At 38.8% G+C, this 22261-nt stretch overlaps 1 protein-coding gene across 1 annotated transcript; it reads left to right on the top strand.

Moving 5' to 3' along the window:
- Positions 1-1614: 1614 nt before the first annotated feature.
- On the top strand, positions 1615-15575 carry LOC140234534 (regulator of chromosome condensation-like). The gene is made up of 9 exons (XM_072314575.1): positions 1615-1741; positions 3977-4115; positions 5119-5312; positions 5882-6061; positions 7486-7702; positions 9065-9220; positions 10056-10169; positions 10676-10834; positions 13292-15575. The coding sequence occupies exons 2-9, from the start codon at positions 4031-4033 to the stop codon at positions 13459-13461; spliced, it is 1275 nt and encodes a 424-aa protein (XP_072170676.1). The 5' UTR covers positions 1615-1741; positions 3977-4030; the 3' UTR covers positions 13462-15575.
- Positions 15576-22261: the final 6686 nt, after the last annotated feature.

The following is a 22261-nucleotide window of genomic DNA, read 5'->3' as shown; positions in this document are numbered from 1 at the left end:
ATCCTCACCTCAACCAGAACTGTACAGCCCCTTTGAGCCTAATTATGCAACGATGAAAATCAGCAACTGTGTCATTAATAGCTGTTATGGTCCGATTCAATCATGACTTAGAGTTTGGCTTGTTTGATTGTTACTCTTTCTTCAAGAGTATAATATTGATGTCAACCCAAGCAATGAGAATTTTCAACATAAAGATCATTGTTGTTGTTTGGTTTTTTTTTTTTTTTTTTGTCGAGGCTTTGTAATGCTTGAAAGATAAAGTTCAGTCATAAAGATCGATTCTAAAATAGAAACGACGGCCTAGAAGTTAACATAAATGGTTTTCAAACCCAGAAAAGGGGACTCGTGGTCCAAGAAAGGGGAAAATACAACCAAAGTCATTAATTTGATAACTAGCACTATAAAATATTTAAAATGTCAAAATTACAAATATGCCGTGAAAATTTGACATTGTACACTTTATCATAACATTCCTCTTTTTCTGCGTGGCATTTACATCGGTAGTACCATAGATCAAGAACGATACATTTTGCTTATATAATAAGTTTTTGGCATATGATAGTTGAAAGTGATCCATTTCTCACAAGCTCCGGTTTTCAGTAACACTCTTTTCCATCGATTTATTTAGCATTTTGACGCCGTATTTTGTAATTTGATAATAATTGTATACAAGTTTGCATCATACTCGTTATAACGTGTAGGTGGCCTACTGTAGTACTTCTTTAGAGTTTTTAATATGAATTTGCCGAATGTAGGCCCTAGTCTGTGTATCACTTTTTTGTTGTTGTTGATGGAAATAAATTACCGGATTGAATTGAAGAAAAAAATGGCTGAATTGAAATGCATTCTCTATGATGTATGAGATAAAAGGACGTCTTTTCACTGAGTTGTTAAATCTTAGCCACTGTGGCAAACATTGATATTGTAACGTGTGCATATCATGTCGGATGAAAATTACGGTCAATAATATCTGAACGATGATTATAAGGTTGTTCAGTTTTGTTTATTTGTTTGGATTTTTCCCATCGTCTTGCATGTTTGTTTGTTTTTTTTTTTATATTCGAGAGGTTGTTGAAAGGCGTGTACGTAATTGCGGTTTGAATTTACCCATTAATTCAGCATTAACTCTTAGATTTATGGGTACAATCTTAAAACATTTTTTTTTTTTTTTTAGGCTGCAGGCGTTTCAAACACCATGAAGCATCAATATAGTACTTAGTACATGTATCATATATAATTGTAATACTACGTAAAGTAGTATAGGCTCAAGTCAACTACACTCAAGTCAACTTTTCTGAAAAGTGGCCCCTTGCATAAAACTTATACCATTGAATTTCAATGGTAGCTACCGTCAAAATTAGGCGTCACAGCCAATCAGCATCAAGGATTATAAAATTTACCGCTAATTTGAAGACTTACCGCTAGGAAGGAGCGGTAAGTCCGGCCAGTGGTAAGGGTGGTTATGCAACAGGGCCAAGTTATTCGCTTTTTATCAAAATTAACTTGACCTGTATGGCGAGCCATAGGTAGATCTCAGGCTTGGTTTGGCGATCCATACTTCGTACAAGGCGGCATACGCAAAATTTTGCACGTACAATTCAACACGTACGAAGTCCAGGCCAACATTCCGTAAGGAAGTGCAGAATACAGCGGTAATTTACGTGATTATTTTAGCCGTATGCAGTAATGTGAGGGAAACAGCAACACAGAGTGAACTTTGCTGAATTTTTGCTTCTCGAGGGTATGTTTATTATATGAAAAGCTTACGAAGTGATGGTGAATTAGACTTTGAAGTGGGTCTTTGAATTTCATGTACGGTTCCGTAGCGTAGCTCTCGCACCGGTACTGCTGCGTGCTTTTACAGTACACAGAAACTTGAGTGGTAACACGTGTGCGTGTACCATACCATGTACACTAACGTTAGTTCCAGTGCCACAAAGCAGGCGCAACGTCAGTAGAAAAGGAATTTTTCACCATTTTGACACTTTTACACTTGTCGGACTATGTCGATTGTAGTTAGTTCGCTCTGCGCTAACTGTGACCGATGACCTGTGTTGCACGAGAGCAGAAAGTGCAGAACGGTGTCCAAAAGTCAAAACGTTCACGGCAGCAGAAGCGAGTGCCGGGATTGATCTGAATGTAGACCTAGAGCAGTAGAGCGATCAGTCAGAGCAATACTTTTTCCACCTTTCTCTCAGCTTGTAGATTTGTACCGAGTCGCGGTCAAACAATTGAGGATTGGGGTTGTTTGTATTGTGTGTATGTGTGTGTGCGCACGTGCGCACATGCGTATGTGTGAGGGTGTGTATGTGTGTGCATGAAAAAAGATTGTGAAAAACATGGTTATAGGACAAGGGTGAAAGAATATCTAAAGCCTTAAAACTAGGGTACGTTCGGGCGCTCTCTTAAAAGCAAACCATACCCGCACCAGAGGAGCGCTTGAATGCTCCTAAAGTGTACCGTACCGTACTATACCGAGCCAAAAGTGGACCACTTCCCGATGTGCACCAAAAGCGTACCAAAAGCGTACCAAAAAAGTTTGATGTAAAGCATGCGCGTATCATGCGCATACGTCACAATGCAAAGACATCATTCTCTTTGTTCCGGACAGCTGTAAGTAGTAAAGAGCCAGGTGGATGACATTCTTGACAAACAAGCGTGACCTTTTCTAAAAATAACTTGTGAGGTACGCTTTCTCCACAGAGCGCTCGAACGCTCCAAAACTGGCACAGTTCGGTATGGTACGCTTTGCTTCAGTTCGCTCTGGTTCGCTTTAGAGCGCTCGAACGCACCCAAAAGTTTGGAAAAGGGGGGAAAAGGAAATGAAAGAAAGGTATTTTAAAAATCTGGAAAAAGTGAGACAAAAGGTTGACAAAATAGTTCACTAAAAGATAATGAAAGGAAAGAAAGAAAAGAAACTTGCATTATAAAGGAAAGCAAGGGAGGGATATGTTTGAAAAGAAAAGAGGAAAGCAAAGAGAAAAATATACATGTACAATGTACATTGTATCTACTACGGAGAATAATGAGAGATGAATCAAAACTTGATGAAAGCAAAGATAATTGGGAAGGAAAGAAAGAATTATACGAAAAGGAAATGAAGAAAAGGATTCATTAGAATGACGCATAAAAAAAAAAAAAAAAGATGTTGGAGAAGATAGAAAGTCCTGGGGGAAAAACAACCCATGAAGGAAACAAAGAACAGTTAAGGCAGAAAGTACAGTTAAATAGGAAATTGGGAAAGTTAGACAAGAGGAAAACCACAAAGAAATGAATGATAGGAAGGAAAGGGAAATCTAGGTACCGGTATGGATTCTACATGAAAATGACAGAAAAAAGATAGAAAGATATAGAAGTGGCAGCACACACTTGCACACGCGCTCAACCTCTTTGAAGCCTCAACCGCTAACGCAAGACTTTGCCGAGGAAAAGAAAAAAAAACAAATTTTAGCTTTTCAGCAACACCATAGAAAAAGCCGCTGTGTCACTACATTCAGACCTAATGATCGACCTTAGCATGCGCTGAACATACTCGTACTGTGCTTGTGTACAGAGCAGTATTTTAAGCGATCAAATGTTCCAATGATTTTCTGACCCTTGTAAATACTAAAAGCGTTAAAACTTAGCGTTTATTTGACTTTGGAGACGCAGATGCAAGTATTTTAGGTAACAAGGGTGTGTTTGTGCATGTTTGGAGATCATTTGACAAACAGGTGCGAAAGTACACTATCGCCCCACTGACTAGATTCTACTGCGATGTACTGGTAGACACTGCAGTATAGGCGATAGGTACTGTATGCTAACTTGTTTCTTCGTTGAAGTATGATCATACAGTCTACCCTCTTCTTACTTCTTGTGTATCACATACTGTTTAGGCCAAAGCAAAAGGTGAAAACCTGTCTAGGTGACCCTAGATTGTAACTCTGTAGTGTGTGTGTGTGTGTTTGTGATTTGATGTCCTCATTTCTGTTTACAGATAAACAAGTGAATAACAGCTTTGGATCAAACGCCTCTTGGTCTGTCTTCGAAAATGCCTCCAAAGAGAAAGACGCAGTCTGCCACCAAACCCGCAACAGAGAATCATGTAGATGAAGTGCCTGCCAAAAAAGTCAAAAGTAAGCAGAGCTACATCATTCAAAACTGCCACTCCATGTACAAGTCTACTTTAGTAAACTGAACGTGATCAAGCGATCTCAACAGTAGAGGTTTTCATTGAAATTGAACATAGAAGAATAAAAAGCTACAGTGTAGGTATATAGGCCTACAATTGTATGTACAGACCAAGTAGTAGATGTTTTAACCAAGTTATGCTAAGTAGGGGTCTATGTTCACAACATATTGGTACACTATATACGGTTATGCAAATAGAATTTGGTGATGATGTTGTTGCCTCACAATGTTTCCACCAACCTGAATACAAATTTTTGCACAATTTTGAGATGAAATCAAGATTTTACCCTCCATCAAATTATTGCAGAGTGGTAATACGCTTAGCAACTTTGCGAGAAAAACATCTGAAGGGTACGATGATGGTCAATAAAAAAGAGCCAGGCAAAATATCCAAAACCAAACCAATTTTTGAATAGAATGCTCAAGTGCCCCAAACAGATTACATCTATTCACAATGTGCAGACTTTAGTGAGTGTTATGATATTAAACTGATGTAAATTCTTCTCATTAATCCAGTCGAAGGACAAGATCACAAATTAGTTGAATCAAGTAACTGGAAATAAAGTCACTGTTTGCGACGTTTCGCCAATTATCAATTGGCTTCTTCGGGCGAATGAAGCTCCCGATGATGGAATGGCCCTTAAATAGTGCGAGATTGTGCAGACCTACACTGAACAAGAGAGGAGGTCTCCGCTTCAATTTATCGCACGCGTGGAACCGGGCCGTTCGCAAAATCCCAAGCCGTCTTTCGCGGCTGGACAAGGTCCAGTGCGCTCTGCACAATCTTGCACTATTTAAGGGCCATTCCATCATCGGGAGCTTCATTCGCGCGAAGAAGCCAATTGATAATTGGCGAAACGTCGCAAACAGTGAGTTTATTTCCAGTTACTTGATTCAACTAATTTGTGATCATGTTATGATATTAACTTTCTTCCGTCTTGCTCTCAGTCTCTCACTGGTCCCATCGGTCAAAGCCAGGCACCGTTCTGACCTTTGGTCAGGGCGACGTGGGTCAGCTCGGTCTAGGAGAGGACATCATGGAGAGGAAGAAGCCAGCGCTGCCCAGCATTGGCGACTCCAAGCACATGGTGGATGTTGTGGCTGGTGGCATGCACACCGTCACCATCTCGGAGGACGGGATGGTAAGGGAAGGCGACTTGAGCCAAAACCAAATTTTTACTGGGTGTTAAAAGCCCTCTTGCCCACTTGATCGGAGCAGCAAAAATGCTCTGTCGGGGCAAGTGATATAAGATGGCTGCACTTGCCCAAAGTGCTCTTCATTTGGGCAAGTGGGGAAATATCTTTTGTGTTACTCTTGCAGTTCTTAAAAAGAGAAAACATGAGAATGAGAATTACAACATCTGGTGGGCAGCTTGGAAGCTGACATACATGTAGATTTTTTTTTTCCATTTGTGTTAGAATGTAAAGTCTTTGTTTGAATGAAATATTATTCCTTGTTTCTGAAGCAAACGTTATGCAGTGTATGTTGTTCAACAACTGGTACACATAGTTTCTTCTCTCCTTAATAACCTCCACACAACTAAAATCATGCTGGGATATATATTTCTTCCTCATTTGTAATGTTCATTTTAATTGAATGCACTAAAGTTTGCATTAAAGTTTACATGGCAGACTTTATTTTTATCATCTCCAGGTTGATTTAGAAAAGGTCTTCAAAAATATGTGCCTTGTTTGCCCATCCTATTCCTAGGTCTACACATTTGGGTGCAATGACGAAGGAGCCCTGGGTCGCGACACGAGCGAGGAGGGGTCAGAGTTCACAGCGGGATTAGTCTCACTGGACGCGAAGATCGTGCAGGTGTCAGCAGGAGACTCGCACACAGCAGCCCTGACTGAGGAGGGCAAGGTCTACGCCTGGGGGACATTTAGGGTGAGCTCTGCTCCTTTGCAGGCAGATGAAGTTGCCATCACATCATCACATCGCATCTTCGTTTAAGTATGTTATTAAGTGTAGCAAAAAAAGCTGCTGAAAATTACTTATCCAATAGTGGCGAGCCAATGGAGTCAAAAGGGGCCTGAGCTTTCAATCCTGTAGCAGAATCTTCATCAGAGGCAAAATGACAATCAGGTAGGGAAAGCAATCACATAATTATAAGGACTTCACACAACAAGAACAGTCAGGGACAGGCTAGGGACACAGAACAAAGAAAACAAAAGGAAAGGGTAGGAGGTCATGGGCAAGGAGCCCAACAGGTCAAGGGAGGGGGATTAGAGCAGGAGGGTGGACAGACAAAAGGCAGAGGAGGGTCAGTGATGATCCTGAGGACCATGGGGGCAACCATTGAGGGAAGAGGATGAATAGGGAGGCAACATCAAACAAGATAAGGAACAACAGAGGGATAAAGAAAGGAAAAGAGTGAAATAGCAACAGCAAGGGGAAGGGGGGGGGGGGGCTGTATGTTATTGTGAAAGATGTCTGTGTTATCTGTTATAATAACATGTTGCAAAAAATGCTAAAAGAATAGAAGAAAAATATGCATAACTATAGAATTTCGTAACTTATTCATTGTCAGGTTTCAACAAAAATGTACTGTTATGTTGTTCTGTTTGTTTGTGTTAAAGTTTGAAGCAGTAGTTTGGGGAGACTGTGTATTGCAAAGGTTGGAGCGACTCGGATATATTCAGCAGTCCCTGCAACAAATTGTGTTCAGCTTTACACGCAGCACTCAAAGAATATCAACTGAGGATTCACTGCACATATTACCTGAAGAGCATTTCTGTTCTAGCAGGCCTGCACGAGATGCATTCTTCACATTTACCCTGGTGGACAGCAAATGAAGATTAATTCAATCAAGCCAGCATAGTCTCTCCATGCTAATGGGCCTTTAACTCTGTTCACTATTAAAATCAACTAGAAGAACACAGACCTCAACTAATTTAGCAACTCATTTTCACCAAAAACACGCATGCAGTTTCCCAATGTAGAGGCCTTTTGTTTATGTCATCAGAGCACACGCTTTAGTGCGCATATATGTAAACCTCCAGTACGCACAGCTAGAACTCCCAAGTTCATTGAGCTTATACGCCAAAATAACAAGAATCCTTCAAAAATCCATGAAAGTTCCCAGATCACTACCAAAATTTGATCATCTGTTCCTTGTGTCATTATCAACTTTTCCTGCAAGTTTCATTCAAATCCTTTACAACAATTTCTGAGTTTATTTTCCAAACAGGCATACTAAAGCTGATGATCCCTTAACCTCCTCCTTCCTGGCAAGGGTAATAAGAACTAAGCTGTGAGATTTTGTCAGTTCCATGTGTACATCTATTCCATTGATGAACCGTCTTTCACAGGATGGCAATGGTCCTATAGGCCTTACAGTGGAGGGACTGAAGAAGTCGCCGTACCTCGTGCCCCTTGAGGAGACCGTCGTCCAGATAGCGTCCGGCAATGACCACCTGTGCATGCTGACCAGTAAAGGGGAGATCTACACCATGGGTTGCGGGGAGCAGGGTCAGCTGGGGAGGATAGCGGAATGCTTCTCGATACGAGGAGGCAGGAAAGGCGTTGGTGAGTTGGGAGCTATTCCAATTCCTGGGGTCAGAATTCTCACTCCTTGTTACTGCTTGAGTGCAGAATAGCATTCTCTCAGTAGACAGAACTTCTCTTTCACATCAAAATAACCCCTTGAACATTGTGATAGCGTAATTAAGAAAAAAAAAAGTGCCAGCTTTGCTGATGGAACTGTATAGGAATATTAAAATATGTGAAAAAAAAAACACTTATATTTTCCCTGTTGTGCATTTCTCATAAATGGTATTATACCGAGGACTAGAATGAAGAAAACATTATGGGAAGACAGAAAAAGATAACGTCACTTTAATTTACTTGCACCAATTTGGAAAATACATGAAAGCTTGCAAAAACATTGCCTTGGCCTTTTTTTCTGTCTGAGGAAACTTTGAATCTAGTGATAGGTCCCAATGATTATTCTTGTGTAGATTCTTGTTTACATGTTTTATCTGCTGCCTGTTTGAAGCTGTGCTATTGATTTATAATCTCTCTTCATTTTTTTTTTTCTGTACAAAGCATTGGGAAACCAGATATTTCGTACACAAAATTTTCGCAAGGAGCCAAAATTTGCAAAATTAAAATGTGCATGAAAGTTCTAGTCTACACTATAAGCCTTAAATGGCAGTGGCAATTTGTGAAAATTACATGTTGCCTAAAAGGCCGTCCATTCCCATTCGCAAAAATTTAATTTCTGGTTTTACAGTCCCATCCAAATGGGCTTTTAATGCATTATTACCTCAGCCAAGGGAGGAGGTTATGTTTTTGTTACCATTGGTTTGTTTGTTTGTTGGTTGGTTTGTTAGTTAGTTAGTTAGTTAGTTTGGCCGTGTGCAAAATAACTCAAAAAGTAGTGAACGGATTTGGATGAAACTTGCAGGAAAGGTTTAGAATGATACAAGTAACAGATGATTAAAATTTGGTAGTGATCCGAGAATTTTGGGGGAATTTTTGAAGGATTTTTGATATTTTGACAGATAGGGTCAGTGAACTTGGGAATTCAGGCTGCGCGTATTGCGGTTTGCATGCGCGCACTAAAGTGTGTGCTCTAGTTTCTGCTAGGGCGAGGTGTGCTGCGCAGCTGAGGGTTTATGACGTAACAAAGGCTTCTATATTGGGAAAAATCGGGCGATTTTTCAGTGGGTGGAAATCACTGATCTCTGTGGAAGAGCAAGATCGTGGTGGAAAGTAGCTGCATGGTGGAGGTCTGCGCTCTCAGAGTGCTTTTCTAGTTGTGAAATGGTATGAGAATATAATCACACCTTGAGCAAAGCACACTTGAGAGTTCTGTACTGTTGAAATGTGACTTGCGAAGATGACCACCACACGATGTCTGTTTAATTCCCCCATGCTACTGTACAGGTATTCTTCTAGAACCTTCTGTCGTCTACTGCAAGAGGGTGAGGGGTAAAGGAAAAGTCCTCTTCGACGGAATCTGGTGTTCCAACTACTGCACCTTTGCCAGGGTACAGGGAGGGGGATACTACGGCTGGGGACTCAACAACTATCACCATCTAGGTATGTCTGGGACTATTTAAAAGGGAAGTTTTCCCGAATATACACTTGGATTGAATGAATGCAGTAAAAGTAGTAGAACACATCAGTGAAAGTGTGAGGAAAATTGGACAACCCGATCAAAAGTTATGAATTTCTGAAGGATTGGTGCCACCATCACTGGATGACAAGACTACAATACTAACAGTGTAATTGTGTTATCCGGGTGCTAATATGGCTGCATTTACTTTATTTATGCACATGTTTGTTTGGGGAAACTTCCCCTTTATAAAAAAATAATTACCGCTGTCAGCTATGATACCAAAATCTCTGTTGGGTATTGCGTGGTTCTAGAAGGCTTAAATCTTTTGTTGACCAACCTTGGCACATCATGAATGCCCAGTTTACTCTAAAACAAACTATGACATCATTGACATAAAACAAGAGAGGACATCAAGTTTTATGGGGGCATCCATTTCATATGTCTGACATACAGATCATGGACGTGATTTCGCTAAAGGGCCTACTTGTATGTATATCTTAATCAGACAACAACAACAACAACAACAAACAGAGAAAGTTTGCCTTTAAGTTTTGCAATTTTCCATGACTGTAGAAGTAACTAATCTTAGGATGGCAGTCAGTTCTCTTGTAGAATGTTCGATGCACTTCAAATTTTATTATCTGATGATTTTCTTGTTTCAAAAATCCTCAAATCTTTTAAAATCTACAGTTTTATTGCTGTACATTGTATGTCCTTTTACCAAATATCTATGTTTTCAAGGGACAGAGTGTTCTGCCTCTACTAGAAGAGACAGCATGATAATACTTGCTTGATATTGAAATGTTGTTTCCGCAGGTTTGGAGGATGTAAAATCCTGGTTCACCCCCCAGCCCATCTTGTCTTTCAGCGACGTCCAAGTTGAGTCCATTGCGGGAGGACAACATCACACGGTTCTTTTGGACAAGGAAGGTCAGTATAAAGGGACAAATGATATGAAAAATACTGCAGACATTTTTTTTTTTTTCATTCGTTTCCTTATTTAGCAGTATGTTCCTCCTAACATCCAAGGTTAGCAATGATTTCAAATACACTGATTATACACTGACATTATCACTTTCTGACCAAAGGCAAGCCATGAAAATGGCATTGCCACTTCCCTCTGCACTGTGTACTGTATTTTTGACCACAATGGCAAAACTTAGCAAAACTTCTGGCTGATGGCATTGAATGGATGACAGCAGGGAAGGTATTCTAAGTATTGTCCTCTGTTACCTGCTGTTGTTTTGGTTTTTTTTCCAGAAGTTGCTTTAGCTCAGTGGAGAAGACCACAGACTATCAGTCATGAGGTTCTGAGGTCCTTGATTAAAGTCCCCAGAAGGAGTAGATGTGCCCCTGTTTTTGACACATCTTTTGATCACCTGATGGTTTTTGTATTTCACCCACATTTTGCTTTTCCTCTACTTATCACATGACAGGTCACATGCATGCCCTAGGAAACACCAACTATGGGCGCCTTGGTCTGGGGAAGGAGTGCGAAGAGTCACATTCACCTGCACTCATGTCTGCAGTAAAGCTGGAGAAGTTTGTCGACATTGGGTGTGGAGCAAGTGTCACCTTAGCCTGCACAGATACGGGTATGTGGGACTACTGTGTTTGTTGGGTTTTTTTTTGGGGGGGGGGAGGGGAGGGGTGTATGGCTTCGATGCAGGTGTGTGGGACCTTCTTAATAATAATAATAATAATGATAATTACATTTATATGGCGCTTCATACTGACGTTTCTAAGTGCACTTTGCTACTCATACAAATAGATTAGAAAACACAATAACATTAACAAAATCAGCGTTAACAGTAACAAAAGAAGAAGAAAGAAAAGAAAAGAAAAGAAAAATACATGTGATACAATGATACAATAATTGATAACTGTGTGCGCCTGCAGGAGAAAAATTAAATAAATAAATAAATTTACAACTGATTAAACAGGTGAGTTTTAAGAAGAATTTTAAATGATTCGACATATGAGGCATTCTGAATATACAGAGGGAGTTTATTCCAAAGAGTGGGAGCAATGGAAGAGAAGGCTCGGTCACCATAACGGGTTTTTGTACGTGGGCGTTGTCCTAACGGATGTCTTTCCCTACATGCCAGCTACTGCAACCTTGTCATATTTTGGGGATCACTGCTGGATGAATTGATCAAAGTTAAGAGTGTGAAAAGTTGGGGGGGGGGGGGGGTTGTTGAGGAAATGTGGCAGTTGCCACTCAGAAACAATTGTTTTTTGTTTGTTTTTTTACTTTCTTATTTAGTAGTAAGAACAGTAAGAACGCACGTTTCTGAATCGCGTGAGCGTGATTCAGGTTCATGAGTTTGAGCCCCTCAAAGTCGGACATGTTCGCCCTTCAGCAAGGCAATTTATCCGCATTGCTGCTCTCCACCCAGGAGTATAAATGGGTACCCTTTAGGATGAGAATGTTTATGTTGGTTGATCAGCATGTGCGCGCCTGTAAAATGGCGACTGGCTGGAATGCTCCCCTGTGAGTGGAGAATGAGCATTGTCAGTGCTGGCAGGAAATAATGTATCCAGAGACTGGGGTAGTAATAGTATGTTTGCGCTTTGAGCACTCTACAGAGTGGATTTAGCGCAATATAAATTCATATTATTATTATTTTTGCAATTTTTTGTTTTTGTTCATCATTAATTTGTTGGTGCAGATTATCCCAATGTAAATGATGATTACATCAGTCCCAGTGTGCATAGTGAAGGTACTGGAGCTGGCTGTAATGCACTATGGGAATAAAACAGAAGTAATCAAGCAAAATAAAACGAAGAGATAGAACCTTAGCTCATCATGAATCTTGTAAACATTGAATTTATCACACATTGATTAGTTCAAAGTGTGGATATGAATGCTGTATGGCAGGTTGATGAATCACAGTTAGAAACGGGATGTGATTCTTACTTTCCATCTGTACCACGAACATGTCATTGTACCTTCAGAGAGCACACAAGTGCAACAGTTAAAGGACAAGTTCACCTTCATTAACATAAGGATTGAGAGAATGTAGCAATATTCGTAGAACACATCTTTGAAAGTTTGAGGAAAATCGGACAATCCGTTCAAAAGTTATGAATTTTTGAAGTTTTTGTGCAGTCACAGCTGGATGAGAAGACTACTGCAGTGTATGATGTCACATGCGTACAACAATATAAGGAAAATATAAAGAGAATTTCACAAGATTTCATCTTTTGAAAAAAGCACACATTCACTTGACTCGTTACTGACGTATGTTATGGGTAATATTATTCCACTTGCCTTTAGAAAGAGGCAAGTCAAGTGCTCTTTTATTATGCGAAAAAAGTGAAAATATGTTGAATTTTCTTTACATTTTCTTTATACTGTTGTACTCATATTACATCATGAGCCTTAGTAGTCTCCTCATCCAGCGGTTCCAACACAACAATTTTAAAAATTCATAACTTTTGCATCGATTGTCCAATTTTCCTCAAACTTTCACTGATGTGTTCTACTAATATTGCTGCATTCTCTCAGTCCTTATGTCATGGCTCGACACTAACTTTTTTGTTTGGTGGCCCGATGGGGCCACTAAAATCCTAAATTTCAAATTTTTGGTGGCCTGAGAGAAAAATTTCGTGGCCCGAAAAAAACAATAAAAAACATTAAAAGTCCTTTTTTTAAATGAGTCAAATATTTAAGTTTTATGATAGTAAGAATTAGAAGTTTGACATATCTACTCATGAATAAACTTCAACAAACTTGCAACACTCACTCTCAGGCACTCATTAAGTCCTTTTTATCCATCCTTTACACAAATTTAACTGCTAATTTCCGGCGCAAAAAGTTACGAATTTATTGACATACTTTTCAAAAAATTTTGGTGGCCCGAGGCGGGCCACCAAATTTGCCCTTTTTTAAAATTTGGTGGCCCGACTTTCATTTTTGGTGGCCCCGGGCCACCGGGCCACCGTTAGTGTCGAGCCCTGCTTATGTTTATGAAGGTGAACTTGTCCTTTAAGAGACATTGATAGACATAATCACTGAATATTATCCATCCCCAAATCCCCTTTTCCAGGTGACGTGTATGCCTGTGGTATGGGCAGCAACCTGCAGCTAGGCAACGGTGATGAAGATGAGGACCTGTACGTGCCAACGAAGATCGCCAGCAAACAGCTGGAGATGAGGAAAGCCATCAAAGTTGATGCCGGAGGGCAGCATACCGTGCTCCTAGCAGTGGAGAAATGAGACTGGCCACACCCTAATTATTATTTTCATTTTTTTTTTTTTTTTTTTGTATTGATAGAAGGAAGTTTGATTGTGGTAGCCCTCATTTGCAAACACCCCAACAACATCATCATCATTAGTGTCATCATCTCCATGGTCTTATTCGAAAGAGGATTTCTGCACTGGAAAATACAATCTTCCATATAATCCCAAGACGGTGCTCTGAATACTGCAAAAGCTACTATTTTTCATGAGGCAGTGATTTCAGCTAAATTTGCGAATCACTGTTTGGCCGCAAATTTACAATGCGAGAAAATGTTGCAAAAGGACAGGCATTAGTACACTTATGAGATTTTTAGTGTCAAATTTGCAAAAACAACATCCGGTGAAAAAGTTTGTGACCTCCTCGCGTGTGAAAATATCCGTACGCAAAAATAACAGCTTTTGGACTACATTGTGAGGAAACAGCAACAAGTGAAGCCTTCCTTGATGCCTTTTTACTCTCATTGTATTTCAGAGCTGCTAGTGGTTTCCTCCTGCATGGAAGTGTGTTGTAGAATTTCTGTAATGTGGCGGTATTAAGTATGAGCCCAAATATTGCAGTGTGTGTACATCGAGAGTCCCCAAAATATGATATGTTTCTGTAAAAGAAGCCGTCCACGTTTTTGTATTTGTTCGCCTTTTTTTCATCTTCTTTTTTTTTGTGCAAATGAAGGCTACCATTTCTAGATATAATTGTCAGTTTTTAAAGAAGTGTACAGTATATTGATATCTCTGTGTTTTGATTCTTCCATTATGGAAAAAGAAAACTATAACAGTATGTACCAGTTCTGGGGGCCATGAACAGGAATGGTTAAAACAAGATTGGCAAGAAATTTAGAGACAAACATGCAGCTGTTTGGTGGGAATGCGTGGATGTGTGTTGGTTTTTCATACACAGCTGCATTCCCTGTACGTGGGCTTCATGTTGTTTTGTCAGATTTTAAGTGTAATTGGTGTCTTTGTGTATTACCTCGTGGCAGTGTCAATATTAATATAAAGTCTCACAACGTGCCCCAAATTTTGCTGTTGGCACAAACTTCTTCAGATGTGATATAACTTTGTCCTCCCATAGGATCTCTGTATGGGCTTTGTGCTTCTATTCTGAGGTAAAGGGACATAACAGAGGATAGGGTGTGAGTTCATTTCGTATCAAACAGGCAGTGGTAACTTTCATGATTTCTTGGAAAATTGTTATGAAAAAATCTGATACAGCAAAATACCTGATGAAGCAAACTGTCTTCCTTGGTTGTTTTGACATAAATTCCTTTGTCATTTATTTGTTTGTGGTCACTGATGTAGCAAAATACTTCAAAAAAAAAAAAAAAAATCTACCCTCATGGTCCTCTGTTCGTCAAGTTTTCATTGTATTTTCCCCCTATTTTTACTTTCATTTTTGCTAAACTGAAACAGGTAAGAAAATACAATTTGATAAATAAGAAATACAATACAGTGGCTTGGTAAAAGACTATCATTGTGAAAATACTTGTTCAAAGACCGAGCACACATAATGCAAAGCACGACACGGGAAACACCAGTCACATTGGAATCGCTTTGTGATACCATGTGTGAACAGAAATTATATTGTAGATAAAGAAAGAAAGAATGAAAGAAAGAAAGAAAGAAAGAAAGAAAAAGGGTGCATCCTACATAAAAGTGCAGGCAATGTAGTCTTAATAGGGTATTGTACGTGGCCACTGCTTGAGTGCAATCATTAAGTATGTGTTTCAGGGATTGTTTTGTTGACTACATCAACATGAGAATGAACTTTTTCATGTACCTTACTCCGCAGTTCATTCAAACCATTGGTAAAGACACAGTTGTGCAGCACCGCTGCTTGGTACGGTAGGATGGGAAGCAGGTGGTATAGTGCTGTGCACTAGAGAAGTAGGAATACAAAACTGCGATTGTAATATATGAGTACCATAATCATAATTCTGTTGTATATCTCTCTCTTTCTTTTTTATCATCATTTTATGGTCAAACAGTATGGAGTTGTGTCCCAGGAAGAATGATATTAGCCATACCTGGTGCAACCATAAATGTGCTCAAAGTAGCATTATACATGCATGCTTTTTCATCTGTTTAATACATTTGTGTTGGGGGGGGGGGGGGGTGGGAGGAGATTTTACATACATGAAATAGCATACATGGGACTGGGTGAGTTAAGGTTTTCTCTGTCATTTGGAAGCATACATGAGAACCATACCAACATTACTTCCGATATTTGCATCTTGTGTTGCTATTATTATGAATATGTTTGAATAATACTGCTAGTATTTTTTGGAGAAAAAGGATTATACCTACCTAAAATGTAATCATACGGTGTACATGCATTGGCATGAGAGAAAGTTGCCCTAATGATACTAGGAAAATCTTCATATCTGTGTATTTCATATGTTTATCTCATCATGATTATTTTTTTTTTTTTCTCATTTTTGCCGAGAGACTAGCCTGCCTTTCACATTTCAGATTCAGTCGAGGGAGGGTCTTAACACGGGCCAGAAAATAGCCACCAAATATGGTACCTTCCTAAAGTCAATTTAATTAAAAGTAAGATTTACTACCAATCTGCCTTTACCAACCTTTCGTAAGTATATACCACAATAGTATAAATTGACAGAACCTGATTCGGCAGTTCCCATTGAAAAACCTGCTGCCACTCGTCTGAGCAAGATGCCAGAACTTCCCAATCCACATGGTCCATCTCACATGAGGTTGTTAAATGAATCTTCTCTGTACAAATATGTACAAGTATGTGTTCAGTTAAAATATTGTGTTCTTCAACAGAAGAAAGGGCTTACTGCTGATATTGTTGATCAAATTTCCCGCGGCGGTCGGATGTATTCTCTGTGATGTACGTGTACAATATATCTCCATGGTTACCAGAGACTTATTCTAGAGAGTGACTGATAAACTTGAAAGTGTTGTGATCTCATTCATCAGTCTGGGTATTCCTAGGAAAACAAACAAACAAAAAGAAAACAACATCAGTTGAGCACCTGCACTATTTATGGGAGACTCTCTCTTAATAGTTCCAAGCATTTAGCATCCAGAAGTTTTGTGACTTTTTTTTATACCTCTTTTCATGATATGCTGCAGCATTAGTGGGCAGGTTATGTAGAAATTGGCTTAGTCAGGACTAAGCTGCATTTGGCGGTCTTATCGAGCAAAGATCTGCAGGGCTGTGTATGTTGTACTGTTTGCTGATTGTGAGAGTATTTGATTGCTATTTGATGCTTACAGCCACCTTACCTCACATTGCATATTAGCTGCCAAGTTCAACATGCTTTTGTCGTGGAGTCAGTCACGTAACTGACACGACCGTCGTGAGTGAAAAGTATAAAGCACCACATTTTCCCCTATTTGAACACAGAGCTTCTAAGACCAATTTCAGACCATTTATCATTTTCTTTTTTACCTTACCTAATTCAGCTCTTCAAAATAAAACAAAACAATGTCATAGTTTTGAGAACGAATTAAGTTTAACATTTGGGGGAGGCTACTGACCCATCAGAAGGCTGTATGATTGTGAATTCAGCTCACCTGAACTGAGCAGAGAGAATCAGAATGTTACGATGTAGTGTGTACTTGTGCAAAAAAAAAAAAACATGACGTGCTCAACTCTGGGAATCTTGTGGGTGAAAGCTGGCCCATTTGCAAATGGAATGGATTCCGACAGTCATTGACCCCCTTTGCCGTTTTAGAGATCACAACCATTTCTTTGTATGTTTGTTTTAATCATGTGAATTGTGTATATCCTGCACTGTGCCTTTAAATACCATCCAAGCTTACCCCCTTTCTGACTATAAAAATAATTTGTTTGATAGACACCTTGTTCATTTGATTAAATGTGAATATTTTGTATGAACTGCTCTTACAATAGTATGTTTCTATTGTGTGTGTTTGAAAAAAAAAAATGAAGGTATAACATACTGTACATGAAGAAGTGTAAATGAGTGTGTGAATGAATATTAAGTTGGTGACTGGGGTATGAATGATAGCAATGCATATTTGCAATGGTGACCAAAAGTAAATAATAGCAACGAAAAGAGAACATTATTCGAAAAACAATACTGTACCAATAAATATTAATCCAAATTTGTCTATTCACAATGGAAGCTTTTTATAACATATTTTAGTAATTTTGTTGCAGGTTATATCAAAATACATTGATATAGATAGTACAACATACTTGTTTTGAAGTATAGAGAACATACAAACAATGAGATAAAATTTAGGGCACAGACACAATTCGTTGAACCGTGTGTACCAGGATGGTAATGGGATATGTGATATGGTGAAGAAAAAGTACAATATACATACAAACAAACACTGTGCACTTGATCAGGCAAAGAGAAAAAGGAAAAATAGGGAAGGGAAAAGTAATTGTTCACTTATGAGCAAAAGAAGTAATAGTTTTGTGCAGAAAGAAAGAACAAAATGACAGTGTTACACACCGAAGGTCAAAGAGAAGGAGAAGGAACGGACCCAGGGGACAGAGAAAACATTTTCACGAGCACCATTATCTGTACAATATTTTTTTTTATACTTTGTTGTATGTGAGCAAAGAATAAGCCGTGTGCTGGTGGGGCTCAAATGTTCGAGTACAAAGTTAGTTTAGTGTAAGGAGTGAACAATGCATTCATCACTCTCTTACGGAAGTCTAATTGAGAATAAAGAGCGGCATTCCTGTTTTCAAATGCAAGTTTCCTGACACCGGAAACCACGAATATAGGCCCACCAAGCTTCGAAGTCCCGCCTCCGAATTATAAAAGCCTCGGTCTTTGTTGACTGTGCTTATATTCATCGTAGATGGCGTGCGCGCGTTCCGGCCAAACCCGCTCTAGTTACGGCCAGGGGGGTGTTTCATAAAGCTGTTCGTAAAGTTACGAACGACCTACGAGCAACTGGTGATCAGTTCTTGTGCTGAATTATGGAAATTCTGATAAGTATAGCACATCAGAACTGATCACCAGTCGCTCGTAAGTCGTTCGTAACTTTACGAACAGCTTTATGAAACGGCCCCAGGACTACTTACGACACTGACCAAGCAGTCAGTGTGACGAACCCGGTGTCTCACTAGTTGTCTGAATTCATGCATGCAATACTCTGAATAAATAGTGTACACACGTTATGTAAATATAATTTTCCATAAAGACAGTTGGTGTAAATGTGATAAAATGAATGAATGAATGAATGAATGAATGAATGAATGAATGAATGAATGAATGAATGAATGAATGAATGAATGAATGAATGAATGGATGAATGTTTTGATTTTTGGTATCCAAGGAGAGAAAACTCGTTCAACTTAATACCATAATTTATGATTATCGTTCACAGATTGACAATAATACATTCGCACAGTCAGCGTTTAATTCTTATCCGAATTTTCGGAGCATGGCCTGGACTTTCACAAGGGATTAAATAAGAGCGTTGCTATTCATATTATGTATTATCATCTCTGGTGAAGTTGGGGGGGGGGGTGGTCAATGCACATGCAGATGGAATATCGACTTTTTATGATTCGTTTAATAACATGTGAACAGATTGGGACAGAGGCTGCTTTATAGGGCCCCATTCTTAACAACAGATTGGTGAAAGACCGAATCAATAGTCAATACGTGGAAATTACATGTTCTTTCTTTGTTTCTGTTAGATTAAAGACGGTGATTTAATGGTAAGAAGTCAATCTCTCCATCCGACCACGGCAGATCGTATAGGGAAAAGACCATGTGAAACATTCATCGTAGCTGATCAAACCGGAGATTAGCTCTATCTGTTCCATACCGCAAATTATTGATAGGACATCACCTACAGCTACACGTATAACATGTTTCAACCTTTTCACAATAGGGTCTGCGTAACTGAGAATCGAATAAACCTAAACCCTTTAATAATAGATTGCCACAGTATTACCCGAAAGGTCTATTGCTATCTTAATCTATTTTGTTGTTGGTTCACCAAAGTGAATTCAACTCTTTTAATTTTCTTTGTAAAAATATAATTTTCCTATTGTTTCATATTCATAAGCTTCGTCTTTTTAACAGCACATGCTAACCCTACTTTCATCAAACTCCATGACTGGCAAATAGTGGCGCCCATTCTCATTGTTGTTGTTGCCGTTTCCACTATTATTATCATTATAATTATCATGTCATGATTATACTAATATTTCTATCATACCCTGTCAATAAAGCGTATTGACAACAAGTTGGCGAAGTTTATACAATAATGTAAACACCTCAAGCGGGCTCTTCACATTGTTGACTGGTTTAGCGTGGCAAAATGAAACTTTCCCCTTCACAACAACGACATTTTGCTTTAATTCGCTCTCATATATAGGCCACCAACGAAATCAGTTGCGGATAAAACGAACATAACGTGTGCATAATTATGTGTGTGTGTTATCAGTATAAATGTCGATAATATATTATTCGTAATTTCTTGGTTTCACAAAGTAAACCTCTAATTCAAGTTTGTGTATTATACACTGCTGAATAAAGTACATCGTAGTGTACCTATGGGTGTAATTCAGATGCGCTTCAAATGCCGCTGCGTGCATGTCTTGAATCAAACGGAACTAGGAATTAACCTCCTAAACAGAGGAAAAGAAAATTGGTTTAACCCCCTAACGACGCTGCTCTAGAACTTCGGGACTCTGATTAAAACAATTTTATACGAGTGTTCTGAGGCCACGCCCTTGAGCAAATCTCATGTCGAGTCCATCGATAGAAGGGAACTTGAAAACTGTGACTTGTTTGATGGGAAGAATCTCCGGACGGAACTCTTGCAAAGTCATTTGTTTCGTGATTTTTTTTTCATATTTTTTTTTTGCGTTCGTTTTTTTTTTTTTTCGTGAAATGTCAACGTAAAGGGGGGGGGGGGTGGAACTGCGGTCCCTGATAAAGGTCTACTGTTTCATAACGATTTCCTAGCATGATTTTCATGATATTCACGCCAAAGAATTTGGGTTATTACATAGATACAGTTTGCGCTATTTGTGACAATAGGCTACAAAGAAATAAGTAAAGAAAGAAAAATCTCAGCGTTCAGCTGCAAAAAAAAAAAAAAAAAAAAGAAAAGAAAGAAAGAGAAGAAGAAAAAACCCAACTCTAAAAAGCTCGACGTGGTAAAAAATTGCTTTACCCCTTAAAGCACGCACGCCTTCGAAAATGAATACTTTTTATTGCATATTTATAATTTTCAGCTAGTGATGTTGCATTGAATTTGAACTATGCAATTTGAATTCACAGGTAACCTGAACTAAGTTATTGCATAAGTAATGTGAACAGCGTAATATCCTCCAGAAACGGATCGAGCAGTCAGGTGTCCCGATTGTATAGCAATCATCATAGCCGATGTTAGCATAATATCACTTTCACGAGTTTATAGAACAATCAAATACTAGTAACATATGAACATTGCATGATAAATTGCGGCACATATGAGTAAAGTTGAAATCAGAAGATGATTATAGATAGATAGATAGATAGATTGATAGGGCCCACAGTTTTGATAGATAGATAGATAGACGGATAGACAGATAGATAGATAGATAGCATGATAGACAGATATATAGACAGACAGACAGACAAATAAATAGATAGACAGACAGATAGACAAATAGATAGATAGATAGAAAGATAGACAGATAGAAAGGTAGAGATAGATATATAGATGATTAGATATATTTCTAGTCTGGGATGACCTTTCTCTTGAAAGTGTAATCTAAATTTACAAAATGATGGAGTCACTGTTTTTAAAGAAAAGAAATCTTGAGCGATACAGACTTCCCGTTGTCCTATGAATACAAAATTTCATTGATTACAATAATTATGATTAAAAGGCGATATGTTATGATGACGATTCTTCATAGTACGTTTCTGACTTAAAGGGGATGGCTAATAACTGATCAGTGGGAATCAGAGGGAATGCTGGGGGATGATTGTTCCAATCCTTGTGGGATTCATTTAAGAGTACATTATTATAGAATTGGGTGAAAATTATTTGCTTCAGAATGGTCTCATTCAAGTAATGTGCAGTTTAATGCTTCCAGGTCAGCATGCCTGTACAATGACGGGGAGATCGCTAACATTGAACTGCACATTACTTGAATATGAGACCATTCTGAGGCAAATAATTTTCACACAACAATAGATATATAAATAACTTCCACTTTTAAATGAATCCCACAACGATTGGAACAATCATCCCCCAGCATTCCCTCTGATTCCCACTGATCAGTTACTAGCCATCCCCTTTAAGTCCTAGAAGAAGAAGAAGAAGAAGAAGAAGAAGAAAGAAGAAGATGATGAAGAAGAAAGAAGAAGAAAGAAAGAAAGAAAGAAAGAAAGAAGAAGAAAGAAAGAAAGAAAGAAAGAAAGAAAGAAAACGACGTAGAGAGATAGGAAAACAGCAGACACGAAAAATGAGCATCTATTTTTGGGCACGTCGGTCGGGGGCTTCTATAAATGATGTTTAATTGAACGTGTATGTTGCACAAGATGTTAAATACACCACACATTACACCCTATACTTCACATCGTGATATTTCCATAAACAAGAGGGAAAGGGAAAGCTTGAAAGGGAGCAATATCGGCATGTTATTATGGCAATTATAACTGACTGGCTCCCTATATATATATCACTTTCTGACGTATTACATAATTATATAGATGTAACAGCAGATAGTAAGATATTGCATATGGCTACGCACGATACTATATAGAAAGAGAGAGAGAGAGCATATTAGCATACATGCAATGTTGTGTGTATA

Source organism: Diadema setosum, chromosome 10, assembly GCF_964275005.1.
Source record: "Diadema setosum chromosome 10, eeDiaSeto1, whole genome shotgun sequence".
NCBI classification, from domain to species: domain Eukaryota; kingdom Metazoa; phylum Echinodermata; class Echinoidea; order Diadematoida; family Diadematidae; genus Diadema; species Diadema setosum.
The sequence above is the reverse complement of the archived record's forward strand: the minus strand, read 5'-3'. Positions and strand labels throughout refer to the sequence as shown.

What these genes read in the sequence shown, in the direction of transcription:
- LOC140234534 (XM_072314575.1), top strand. Translation starts at nt 4,031, where the DNA reads ATGCCTCCAAAGAGAAAGACGCAGTCTGCCACCAAACCCGCAACAGAG. An exon ending in AGGAGGCAGGAAAGGCGTTG is followed by an intron (nt 7,703 to 9,064) that starts GTGAGTTGGGAG and finishes GCTACTGTACAG; the next exon opens with GTATTCTTCTAGAACCTTCT. An exon ending in GGTTCTTTTGGACAAGGAAG is followed by an intron (nt 10,170 to 10,675) that starts GTCAGTATAAAG and finishes ATCACATGACAG; the next exon opens with GTCACATGCATGCCCTAGGA.